This window comes from Cyprinus carpio, chromosome B16 (assembly GCF_018340385.1).
Source record: "Cyprinus carpio isolate SPL01 chromosome B16, ASM1834038v1, whole genome shotgun sequence".
In the NCBI taxonomy this organism is placed as follows: Eukaryota; Metazoa; Chordata; class Actinopteri; order Cypriniformes; family Cyprinidae; genus Cyprinus; species Cyprinus carpio.
Window position 1 is genome coordinate 27,520,500 of NC_056612.1, and position 12,500 is coordinate 27,532,999.

The 12,500-nt window shown below is 33.5% G+C and overlaps 2 protein-coding genes across 2 annotated transcripts in view; both read left to right on the plus strand.

Moving 5' to 3' along the window:
• Positions 1 to 12,500, plus strand: part of LOC109051680 (fatty acid-binding protein 10-A, liver basic) — a 677,383-nt gene that overhangs the window by 4,050 nt on the left and 660,833 nt on the right. The gene's annotated exons all lie outside the window — the stretch shown is intronic.
• LOC109058825 (kinesin-like protein KIF13A) overlaps positions 1,081 to 12,500 on the plus strand; it is a 14,377-nt gene continuing 2,957 nt past the window's right edge. The window contains exons 1-12 of the mRNA XM_042741861.1: positions 1,081 to 1,255; positions 2,761 to 2,941; positions 3,896 to 3,983; positions 4,291 to 4,425; positions 5,278 to 5,356; positions 6,889 to 7,025; positions 7,104 to 7,316; positions 8,295 to 8,405; positions 8,490 to 8,624; positions 10,101 to 10,231; positions 11,744 to 11,830; positions 11,902 to 12,077. Of these exons, the coding sequence (XP_042597795.1) occupies positions 1,096 to 1,255; positions 2,761 to 2,941; positions 3,896 to 3,983; positions 4,291 to 4,425; positions 5,278 to 5,356; positions 6,889 to 7,025; positions 7,104 to 7,316; positions 8,295 to 8,405; positions 8,490 to 8,624; positions 10,101 to 10,231; positions 11,744 to 11,830; positions 11,902 to 12,077 (1,633 nt within the window). The 5' untranslated portion in view covers positions 1,081 to 1,095. The remainder of the gene's footprint in view (positions 1,256 to 2,760; positions 2,942 to 3,895; positions 3,984 to 4,290; positions 4,426 to 5,277; positions 5,357 to 6,888; positions 7,026 to 7,103; positions 7,317 to 8,294; positions 8,406 to 8,489; positions 8,625 to 10,100; positions 10,232 to 11,743; positions 11,831 to 11,901; positions 12,078 to 12,500) is intronic.

A 12,500-nucleotide genomic window follows, 5' to 3' on the forward strand; every position in this document is an offset into this window, starting at 1 on the left:
TTTTTTTTTTTTCAAATATATTATTTAAAAAAATGTGTAATAAATATTAAATGAAATTTAAACAAAAACTAGAATTAGTTTTTTCATTTAGATTTTTCCAAAACTTCTATATTTTTGTTATTGTGTTATTATTTTTTATATATTTCTGTTTAATGTTCCTTTCATTATTATTCTTGTTCTATTTATGCTTTTTTGTCATTTTTTAGTTATTTGTTATGTCTATATGTTTTTTTATTATTTTATTTTAATTGTTGCCTTGGCAACTATCTGAACAAAAAAAGTAAATATTTTATTTTACCTTGGCAACTCAACTAAACAAAAAAAAAAAAAAATATATTTAATTTATATTAATATTTTAATATTAATAACACACTAGTGAACATTTGAAGTGGATCAAAACCTTTCATCAACTTAACCTTCATGAACTTTTTTGTTCCACTTCAAATGTTGACTGCTGTATTTAATAATATGTTTATTTTATTTCAATTAATGAAAATGTTTTTTTTATTATTTTTTTTTTTAGTTACTTTAATAATCCTGATAACTGGAGAAAAAAAATGTTAAGTACATTACTAAAATCCAAGGAAATGAGTAGAGCTGCCCCCTAACAGTCACTCACTTGCTCTTAAAATAACCAAAATAATTAAATCAAAACATATAAAAAGTAATACATCTTTCGAATCTGTAAAGACTCTACATTTATTTGTGTGCACACACAATAACAACGAAACATTGTGCTTTTGTAAAATAATGAAAGCAAACGCTTTCAAAGGATGCGCTTTCTGCCGTCTCGGTCTCCGTGAACTTGAGCGTGAAACTCTGTGTATACTCGACTTACAGATATGAAAAAAAATATCTATAGAGAGCGAAATGTCTACTTTCAAATGAACCAATCTCAGATTATGTAATCTGTATGAAACATCACATACAGGTCGACACTGCTGCAGAGACGACGAGTCAGAGTCGCCGACTTCATGTCTTGACTTAAACCGAAAACAAAGAAAGCACTAGTGTATCAAATGATTGAAATGTTAATAATTCGTTTTCCCTGACATTCATAATCATTACTTCTGCCGGTGCGCTGTGACGAGCTTTATGCGTGTGCACGATGTTCTGCGTGCTAAAGCTGTGTTTGTGATGATTGCATGTGTTTGTCCTGCAGGTCAGGAGGTCGTCTTCAAGTGCCTCGGGGAGGGAATACTGGAAAACGCCTTTCAAGGATACAACGCCTGCATCTTTGCCTACGGACAGACAGGTGCAGTTATAGTGTGCTCTTTTGTGACTGTTACATCCGTTTGACTGAAAGACATCAGTAGATGCTCATTCTTTGTCATAAGAGCGCCGGTAATTTCTCTAAATAGGCCTGCGAGACGTTAACAAGCACACTAACATATCGAGTTCACACCAGAAAAACACAGCAGAAATTTCTTCTCTTTAACCTGGATTTACAATAGACATGAATCTCACCAAAACACATCCAGATCACGTTTCACCGCAAGAAAATAAAGAAATCCAAACATTACAATTTTTTGTCTTTTTTATGACAATTAATGCACATTCGTCCCCTCAAATTCTCATTGGTTAGATTTGTCCAGATGTTTTTTTGTCATTGTTCTCAATGATAAATCTTCCTAGACAAGTAAAAAAAGTTATCGTAAAATCATAAAACCAGATTCAACCTGATTTTATGTTTTTTTGTCTTAAATGTTAAGACTAAGAGTTGAAAAAGATAAATTGTATTTTAATTTTTCTTTAAAAATAAAATAAATATTAAAGACCTGAAACATAGGAAAAACGTGTACATTTTTATTTTTATTTAATATTTATTTGTATTAAACCTGTTTTTTATTGATTCTTGTCTCAAATGTTTAAACTAAGAGTTGGAAAAAAAAGATAAATTGTATTTAGTTTTTTTTTTAAAAATAACAGATAAACGTACATTAAAGATCTGAAACATAAAGTGTATTTATTGTATTTATTTATTTATTTATTTGTATATGAAGATAATTACATTTTATCTTTGTTCTCATTTTAGTTATCGTAAAATATTCAAATTAAACTTGAAATTTCTTTGATTGGATTTTTTTTTTTGCATAAAACAATTTAAAAATAAAAGAAAAAATAAGATACATCAAAGATGTGAAACAGTATAAACGCATATTTATTTTTTATTAATTATTTGTATTCAAAGAAAAAATGTATGTTGTCTGATTTTAATCTAAACATTAAAAAAACTAATCTTATTTTTTATTACTTAATAATTAAAATGAAAATAATTAAAAAACATTAATAATTAATAAGCATTGTTTTCCTGTTTCATAATTTTTATGTATCTTTAAATTATTATTTTATTAATTATTTACATTCAATTATTTTTTTAAAGGCGATTTTCTCAATATTTAGATTTTTCTGCACCCTCAGATTCCAGATTTTCAAATAGTTGTATCTCAGACAAATATTGTCCTCCTAACAAACCATACATCAATGGAGAGATTATTTATTCAGCTTTCAGATGATGTATTCAGAATATTGACCCTTATGACTGGTTTTGTGCTCCAGTCAACAAATATGAAATATACAAATATGAATCTGATATATTTCTCCGTACATGAACAGGAAGCGTCTGTGTTTTCAATCAGAGTCTTTCCTCCGCAGATGTAGCACATTTTCTGTTTCCTCTGCCTTCCGTCCCTTGTTTCTCAGGCGGTCTGCTGGCTGAGATACATCACCTGTGTTAAATGTCTTGTGTTTGTCTGACAGGCTCGGGGAAATCCTTCTCCATGATGGGCAACGGAGAGCAGCCAGGCCTGATCCCCAGACTCTGCTGCTCGCTGTTCGAGAGGGTCTCCAGAGACCAGAACGAGAGCCAGTCCTTCAAGGTGGAGGTCTCCTACATGGAGATCTACAATGAGAAAGTCCGAGACCTGCTGGATCCCAAAGGGTGAGCGGATTCACAAACTCAGTGCACTTCATATGCACACTTCTTTTTTTTCTTGCAGTTGTTTGTCACATAAACTCAGAATTGCTTATATATCACAGTCAGATTTTGTCAGATTGTCAGAATTTTGACATAAAAAGCCACAATGACTTAGTTTATATCCTGCAACTTAAACAAAAAACTTATTTAAAACATATAACCAAAAAATAACCACAAAATAATGAGAAAAAAGTAACAATTCTTAGTTTATATCTTGCATTTTCAGTTATATTTGTCTTTTTTATATCATCTAATTTATTAACATTTATACATAAATAATTTAAATTCCTATTTTATATCTTTTAAAAAATTAATTATATTAACAATTTAATTTTTTTAAAACATTTCTTAATTCTATATTTTGATCGTGCTTTTTTAAATGTTAAAAAAAAATCTTCATTTTCTGCTTTTTTTTTTGTTAAAGAAAAATCTTCATTTTCTGCTTTTGTACTATAATAAAAAAAACAAAAAAAAAAAAATAAAAAAAAATAAATTAACAAATTATATAAAATTTTAAAATAATAAAATAAAATATTAATTTTTAATTAGTAAATTATATCTTGACCTATTTTTATGGCTTTAATTTTGCTATTTAGTTTTTTTAAAGTTACATTTTATGCATTTTCAATTCTAATTTATGCAATTTCATTTCTAATTTTTATTTTTATTTATTTTTTTATGTTTGACTTTGTTTAATTATTACTTTGTTTTTGTGCTGTATTTATTTAACATATTAATAGGTATCATTAAATGAGTAAATAGGTTTTTTTCTTTCTTTTTTTTTCTTTTTCTGAAGTTGGGTTTGTGTCTGATGCTGCTGAGGCCCAAACAAGAGGACGATTGTGAATCCAGGGAACATGAATAACATCCTAATGAGACTGTTTTCTCACACGTCTTCTCTCTCTTCCGTCCGTACAGGAGCAGACAGTCTCTGAAGGTCAGAGAGCATAAAGTCCTGGGTCCGTATGTGGACGGTTTGTCTCAGCTGGCTGTGATGAACTTCGAGGTGAACATGACTCTCCTCAACTCCGTTTATAAAGTTTCACTGAAGTATCAACTTTGTTTCAGATGTTTCTCCCAGAATTCTATAGAATGCTTTTGTCTCAGATTATCATATAGGCCTTGTTCAGATAAGCAGAACAATCTGTAAAGATCTTTGTAGTTCAAACAGCAAAACTTTTAAATAAAAAATAAACATGCAATTAGAAATTTGCTGTTGTTTGCTGTCCAGATTGGCTCAGTCTTGACTTACAGTGAACTATAACGTTGTTGTGATTTAGTTGCGTGTTCTCTCTCATCTGCGCCCCCTGCAGGACATCGAGTCTCTGATGTCGGAGGGGAATAAATCACGCACAGTAGCCGCCACTAACATGAACGAGGAGAGCAGCCGATCGCACGCCGTCTTCAGCGTCATCGTCACCCAGACGCTGTATGACCTGCAGTCTGGGGTCAGTGCTGCCAGACTTCCACTGGTTTTCATTTCAGTATATATTTCGTCTCTAATGACTGTAGAATTATTGAAATGCTTTGTTTATTTGTGACATGCAGCATAAGTCAGTGAGTCTTACACAAATATTAGTCAATATGTGTTTCACTTTCATCACAAAAACATCAAGAATAATTTTATTTATAATTTCTGGATTTACTTCATTTCTTATTTTAATGGCTTTAAATTAATTTAAATTTAATTATTAAATATTATTTAATTTTTAAAAATGTATGAATGTTTTCTTTTTAGTTTTATACTTTACGTTTAATTTTTTTAACATTACATTTTATTGTAAAATCAATTAATATAAATATATATATATATAGAGAGAGAGAGTGCTGTCAAATGATTAATCATGAGTTTTTGTTTACATAATATATGTGTGTGAACTGTAAATTTGTTATGTATATATAAAAACACATGCATCTATATTTGTCAAAATATTTACATGTATATATATATATTCAAATATAATTTATATGATATATACAGATATTTTATATAATTAATTTTTTTTTTTTAAATATATACATGGATGTTCAAGTTTTATTCATGGATTATGCATGACAAGTGTTCATTTTGGACTTGGTCAAGGGCATAGAATATAGTAGGAATGCTATGACATGTCCCTATCAATATAAGCCTCTACTAAATTGTCCCTAGCAATAATTTTGACAATTAAATGTCTGTTGTCTGCTGGTATGTCCCCATCAATGCCAGTATCAAACCTGCACCCGTGACTCTGGTCATGATCTGGTCATGCTGACTGTAATATTTTCTTTTATGTTTGTGTGTGTGACTGTGAAAGCAGAATTCTGGTGAGAAAGTGAGTAAGATCAGTCTGGTTGATCTGGCCGGCAGTGAACGTGTTTCTATTCGAAAAACTAACAGTATGTTAGTAGTAAGTCGTTTTATTAAACCAGAGGAAAATACGCCAGCTATCGCCCCACGTGCATCAATACCACTACCTCAACATCTACACAATCACACGCTCTGAGAGAGACAATGTAGCTTGCAGGCAGTATTTACGCAAAATCAACACAGTAAGACGACTGCAGCCGGCCCTCTCTAACCGATACCCGTTCAAAGGAAATGGCAGTCACGGTGCTTATAACCGATATTAGGGCCTCTAGATTTCCGAAATGCGAAACTGGACAGTATGTGGAATACAGTAAAAAAACAGAATTCACGTTTTATTAAACCAGAGAAATTGTCAAAAAATGATAATCAAAGCCAGGTCATTGCACTTAAATCAATTGCATATGGGACTAATATCTGTTACCTCGCCGCTAAAAGTCTTTATAAAACAATCCTGCATGTTCTCGCATTAAAGTCATATGAATTTGAAGCACACCTGATGTGCGGTGATTTAGCGCTTTGTCTTCTAAATGACGTAAACACATCACAACATGAAGTCTATTTTTCAGAAGAATACGCACAAGAATCTACTAGACTAAATAGGCTAGCAAACCTTTTTTTAACCCTAATCACACAACATTTTCTTCACTTTTAAAATGGTAAATATTTGCCAAATTCCGATATATAGGGCTATATATATTTTACTATCCCTTTTTATCAATTTAACACAGTCCTTGCTGATTTGAAGTCTATTTTCTTTAAAAAAAAACAAAAGACTAAGAATCTACTGACTACTAAAATACTGCCATGAAACAAACATTTTTTTACAAAATATTAATTTTACAAACAGAGCTTCTTTTTCCATTTTTGTTTTTTTTTTTAATATCAAATCCCCTTTATTTGGCTGAAAAAATATTAAGCAGCAGAAGAACTTGCTTAATTTTGATAATGAATCATCATATAAATGAAATCTAAAGTTTCATGTGATAATGATCCTAAAAACTTCATTTGCATCACAGAAATAAAATAATTAAATACACAAAACAGAATTTCTGAGTTGGGAATAAATTTCACAATAAATAAATTTCTGTAAGGCACTTTACAGGCTAATGAGCAGAAAAACTTCTTTCAAAACATTAATATAGTAATGTATCCAAACTTTTGATACTGTGTATATATATATATAAAAAAAAATTAAGTTGTTTTATGCATTCAAATAATTAGACATCTGAATCTGGTAACAATAAAAAATATGGTGAGAAAAAATAAAACATTGCATGTAATTGTTGTTAAACTTTTATTAAATTGATGTAAAAATGAATACATTTCATGGTTTTAATTAATAAGACATGCTTTTTTGATTAATAAACTTTAGTTTAACTATTAAAAAGGAGTCAAGAAAAATTAAAACAGAAAAAAAACAGAATCCAGTAAAATTAAAATGGAAAAAACGGAATTTAGGAAAAAATAAAATGGATTTCATAGGGCCCTACGATAAGAATATCGGATCGGCGCATCGCTAGCTTCTTTGGTGTTTGATGTTGTTTGTATGGTGGTGTCTGATGGTGGTGTTTTTTGCATGTCTCCAGGTCTCTGACGACGCTGGGCTGTGTGATTTCTGCTCTCGCTGATCAGTCTGCAGGAAAAGGCAAGAGCAAGTTTGTGCCGTACAGAGACTCAGTGCTGACGTGGCTGCTGAAGGTGAGGATGATCATCAGAGCTCATCGAACACTGTTTAAATGTCTAGGGGAATCAAACTCTTTTCCTCTGCTTCTGCAGGACAATCTGGGAGGCAACAGTAAGACGGCCATGATCGCCACCATCAGCCCTGCCGCTGATAACTACGAGGAGACGCTGTCAACGCTGCGCTACGCCGACCGAGCCAAGAGAATCGTCAACCACGCCGTGGTGAACGAGGATCCCAACGCCCGCATCATCAGAGAGCTGCGGGAGGAAGTGGAGAAGCTGAAGGTGCAGCTCTCGCAGGCTGAGGTGAGCAGGGAATTATGGGAGATTATCTGAACAAGATAAATTAACATAACAAAATTCTACAATAACACAAAGAGTTACCCAAACCCTAATCTATATATTTTCAATCCCCAGATATGATCATCCTCATGCAAGCGACCCCCGTCCTAATCTGAATATTTTCATGTAGAAAGGCCTATTCATATTGTGAAAAATTATAATAGTGTAAAATATTACTTAGAAAATATATAGTTTATATTGCATGTTTTTCTACTCACTACAGTACTGTACTGCTACTGTAGCTGCATTATTTATTTATTTAAATGTCTTTTTTTATTATTTTAAATCTAATTTTTATTCTTTATTTGTTGTAATCTTATTTTTAATTTAGTTTAGTTTTAGTTAACCATAAATAAAATAAGAACAATTCAAATTAATTAAATCATTAAAGTCTATTTAAAATAAAGAAATCATTTAAAAATAAACACAATCAAGAACAATAATTTACTATACTTAAATTAAATCATTGAAAATGTTCAAATTAAAATAAATAAATATTTTTAAAATAAAAACTTTCTGTAAAATAAAACACTGTACTGTACATTAGTTAGTTACATTTTTATTTAAATGTAATTTTTAAATGCGTTATAATTTTTGTTATTTATTTTAATAACACATTTATTTTTTTTAAATAAAATAAAATGTTTGTTTTTTTAATCTCTTTTTTTACATGTAAAATTTTTGTTACATGTTATTAATTATTTATTCAGTTTAAAATTTTTTGCTCTCTTTTTCCAAACTTTTCCATTGACTCCCTACGATTCTCTTGAAAACCCCTGCATTAATATGCATAAAATTTTACAACACACAAAAATTTAAATTCTATTCATTTTTTGTTGTTGTTATTTTGTACAGATTATATCTGCATTTATGATAGAAATTTCTCCTACATTCTCCACTATCTTTTGATAATGATAATGTTTGTTATGTTGTGTCGGTCAGTCTCTGAAGTCTCCTGAGCTGCAGGAGAAACTCCAGGAGTCTGAGAAACTCATTCAGGAGATGACCGTCACCTGGGAGGAGAAACTCAGAAAGACTGAGGAGATTGCACAGGTGACACACACACACACACACACACACACACACACACACACACACACACGCACGCTCATGACTGACTGTGAATGGTCTCTGCAGGAGCGTCAGAAGCAGCTGGAGAGCATGGGAATCTCTCTGGAGTCATCAGGGATCAAGGTCGGAGAGGACAAGTGCTTCCTGGTCAACCTGAACGCTGACCCGGCTCTCAATGAGCTGCTGGTTTACTATCTGAAGGTACCGTGATCACACACTGAGACTGTTACTCATTCATTCCCAGTGGACGGCTGCATGAGGGATGCAAGGATCGCTGATGCTTTTTTTGTTTTTTAATGCATCTCAAGGGACACTTAAAGGGATACTCCACCCCAAAATGAAAATTTTGTCATTAATCACTTACCCCCATGTCGTTCCAAACCCATAAAAAAGCTTTGTTCGTCTTTGGAACACAATTTAAGATATTTTGGATGAAAACCGGGAGCCTTGTGACTGTCCCATAGACTGCCAAATAAATAACAGTGTCAAGGTCCAGGAAAGTATGAAAAGCATCGTCAGAATACTCCATCTGCCATCAGCGTAGCACCATTTTGACAAATCTGAGTAGTACACAGATGGTGTACGCTCTTCTGTACCAGCCGCGCCACAAAGGTACGTTTTTTACATGTATTTATGCTTTGGATTGATTGAACTGATTTGGAGAGACACAGAGGAGACGAACTGTTGAATAAAGTCGTTATTTTTGTTTTCTTCGTGTACAAAAAGTATTCTCGTCACTTCATAACGTTATGGTTGAATCACATTCTGACATTCATACTTTCCATACTTTTCAGGGGTAAGTGATTAATGAAATTTTTTTAATTTTTACTATTTAAGAATAGTTTTTTTTTTGTCTATTGTCTAATAAATAATTATGTACAATATATTTATATTTATTTATTTAAATATTATTATACATTATAAAATAAAAATATAATAATTATTTATATATTTGTTATTTATTTTATAATATGTGTATAGTATACATTATATATATATATATAATATATTATAAATTTATAAATATTTGTTTTATTTTAATCTTTATGTTAGTTATTTATTATAATAAAATTATTTATTTTTCTTTTTTCTCATTTTTGTAGTTGTAGTTTTATATAGCTACATTTTAAAACATTAAATAAACTGCTTTTTTCTTTCTTTAAATATATACCTATTAATTTGTCCATTTAAAAAGTAATTTATTTACTTCCATTTTTATGTTTGAATTATTAAATTGGTGTTACTCCATACTCCACGCCATGCACGGCTACAATCAAAATGTATTTGCAAACAAACTGAAATTGCATTACGGAAGATTCATATCTGAAAGTTGCAGAAATTGAAAATCTAGCTTAAAGGTTGTTTTCAGGTTCAGTGAGTTTTTAAACCATCTGACAAATTCAGCCTGATTCATCCGATCCAGTCTATTCTTTCTGACTCAAAAGCCGCTAGGTCCAAGCACATCTAGGTCCAAGTATATCCGCCAGCGCCGTCGTATGAGCTGTGTTTGCTCTGATAGAAACCTGTATAAACAGCACTAACAACAGGCCTTTGTGTGCCGCCTGTGGTCGTCATTAGCATGCTAATGTGACGGGAACGGCAGCAGTGTTTGTGTAACTCAGCCCACGTGCAGGAAAACTCTTCAGTGCCTCCTCTGAGATGTTTGCTCTGGTTCAGGATCACACGCGTGTGGGAGCCGACACGTCTCAGGACATCCAGCTGTTCGGCATCGGGATCCAGTCTGAACACTGTGTGCTGGACGTCACGTCTGACGGAGACGTCACGCTCACGCCGGCCGACAACGCCAGGTAACACACACATAGATTTACCACCAAAATCAGATCACGCAGAGTGCTACCTAAAAAAGTGAGGGTGCTCTAACCTCAAAGGGTTAGTTCACCCAAAAGTGAAAATTATCCCATGTTTTACTCACCCTCAAGGCGTGCATATGACTTTCTTCTTTCAGACGAATCCAATCCAAACCAAATCAAAAAACATCCACACTAGTTCATAACTTTAAATAATATCACAGGATGATAACACAAAAAAAGTATAAAAAAACATAACAACCATGCTCACAACAGCACAACAGTGTGGTGAGTGAGTGAATGAGTGTGTGTGTTTGTGTGTGGTGAGAGAGTGTGTGTGTGTGAGAGTGTGTGTGTGTGGTGAGAGAGTGTGTGTGTGTGTGAGAATGAGTGTGAGAGTGAGTGTGTGTGTGTGTGTGTGTGTGTGGTGTGTGTGTTGGTGTGGTGAGTGTGTGTGTGAGAGAGTGTGTGTGAGAGAGAGAGAGTGTGAGTGTGTGTGTCAGTCTAAGTGAGTGAGTGAGTGTGTGTGTGTGTGTGTGTGTGTGTGTGTGTGTACTCTGTGGTTGATGTATAGAGTGTGAGTGTGTGTGGTGTGAGTGTGTGTGTGTGTGTGTGTGTGTGTGTGTGTGTGTGGTGTGTATGTGTGAGTGAGTGTGTGTGTGAGAGTGTGTGTGTGTGTGAGTGTGTGTGAGTGTGTGTGTGTGAGTGTGTGTGAGTGAGTGTGTGTGTGTGCGAGTGAGTGTGTGTGTGTGCGTGTGAGTAAGTGTGTGTGAGTGTGTGCGTGTGTGTGAGTGTGTGTGTGTGTATGTGAGGAGTGAGTGAGTGACGTGAGTGAGTGTGTGTGTGTGTGAGTGAGTGAGTGGTGAGTGAGTGGGTGTGTGTATGTGTGTGTGTGTGTGTGTGTGTGTGTGTGTGTGTGTGTGTGTGAGTGAGTACATGTGTGTGTGAGTGTTGTTGTGAGTGTGTGTGTGAGTGGTGTGTGTGTGTGTGTGTGTGTGTGTGTGTGTGTGTGTGTGTGTGAGTGTGTGAGAGAGTGAGTGAGTGAGTGAGTGTGTGAGTGTGTGCGTGTGTGCGTGTGAGTGTGAGTGTGTGTGTGTGTGTGAGTGAGTGTGTGTGTGAGTGTGACTGTTTTTATTCAACAGTCCAAAAGTAGTCCAGTAAAGTGCATCCATCCATATTAATATGGATATCCATTTTCTATCTAGCAAAAGAAAAGTGTTTATTACGTTTAAAATACGGATATTTTTCTTGCAAACAAATTTTTTTAACCCTTGGAGCTGTGTGAGGCACATTTCATTTTGGATGCGTGCGCTTTATTGGACTGTTGAACAAAAACACCCACTTATTTTTTTTTTTTTGCATCAAATTTGAATTTTGAAAAGTAATCAAATGTAATCCGTTACATTACTGTCACTTGTCAACCTATTATATTTTCAAAGTAACCTTCCCAACACTGCCCATGAAGTCTTGTGTCTGATTGGTGTAAGATGTTGTGCTGTTTGACGCTCGCAGGACGTGTGTGAACGGGACGATGGTGTACTCCAGGGTTCAGCTGTGGCACGGCGACCGCATCCTGTGGGGAAACAACCACTTCTTCAGGTGAGCAGCAGGTTGACATGCGCAGCGTCTCGTCTGGAGCTCAGACTCATCCGAGCGAATGTCGTCCTCAGAATCAATCTGCCGAAGCGCAAGCGGCGCGAGCGACCGAAGGAGCCGGAGCGTGACTCTCCTCGCCAAAGCTTGGCCGAAGCCGACGTGGAGACGGCGAGCCAGGCCTCGTCCGAACAGGACTACAGCTACGAGTTCGCACAGATGGAGGTCATGATGAAAGCACTGGGGAGCAATGGTAAAATAATAATAATAATTATTCATTAATTATTTAAATTTATTTAATTTATTACATCAATACATCCATATAACAAGACAAATTTACTTGCTTTTATTTACATTGCTGATTATAATGAAGACACATTAAGAATTAAATAATAATTTAGATTTAATAATTATTTTTTAATAAATAAATAATTATTTGAATGTACCTGATTCTTTTGTTTAAATCACAATCAAGTCAAAAACAAGTGAAAAAATCTGTCAGTGCAACAATTATATAATTATTTATTTATTTACTTTTTTTTTTTTTGTATTTTAGTATTTAGTATTAACTTGTATTTTTAGGTTTCATTTTCATCATTTTCATGTTACATGCTTTTGTCATTTTACTAGTTTTTTAAATATGTATTATATTATATTTTGACCTTTTTTATGTATT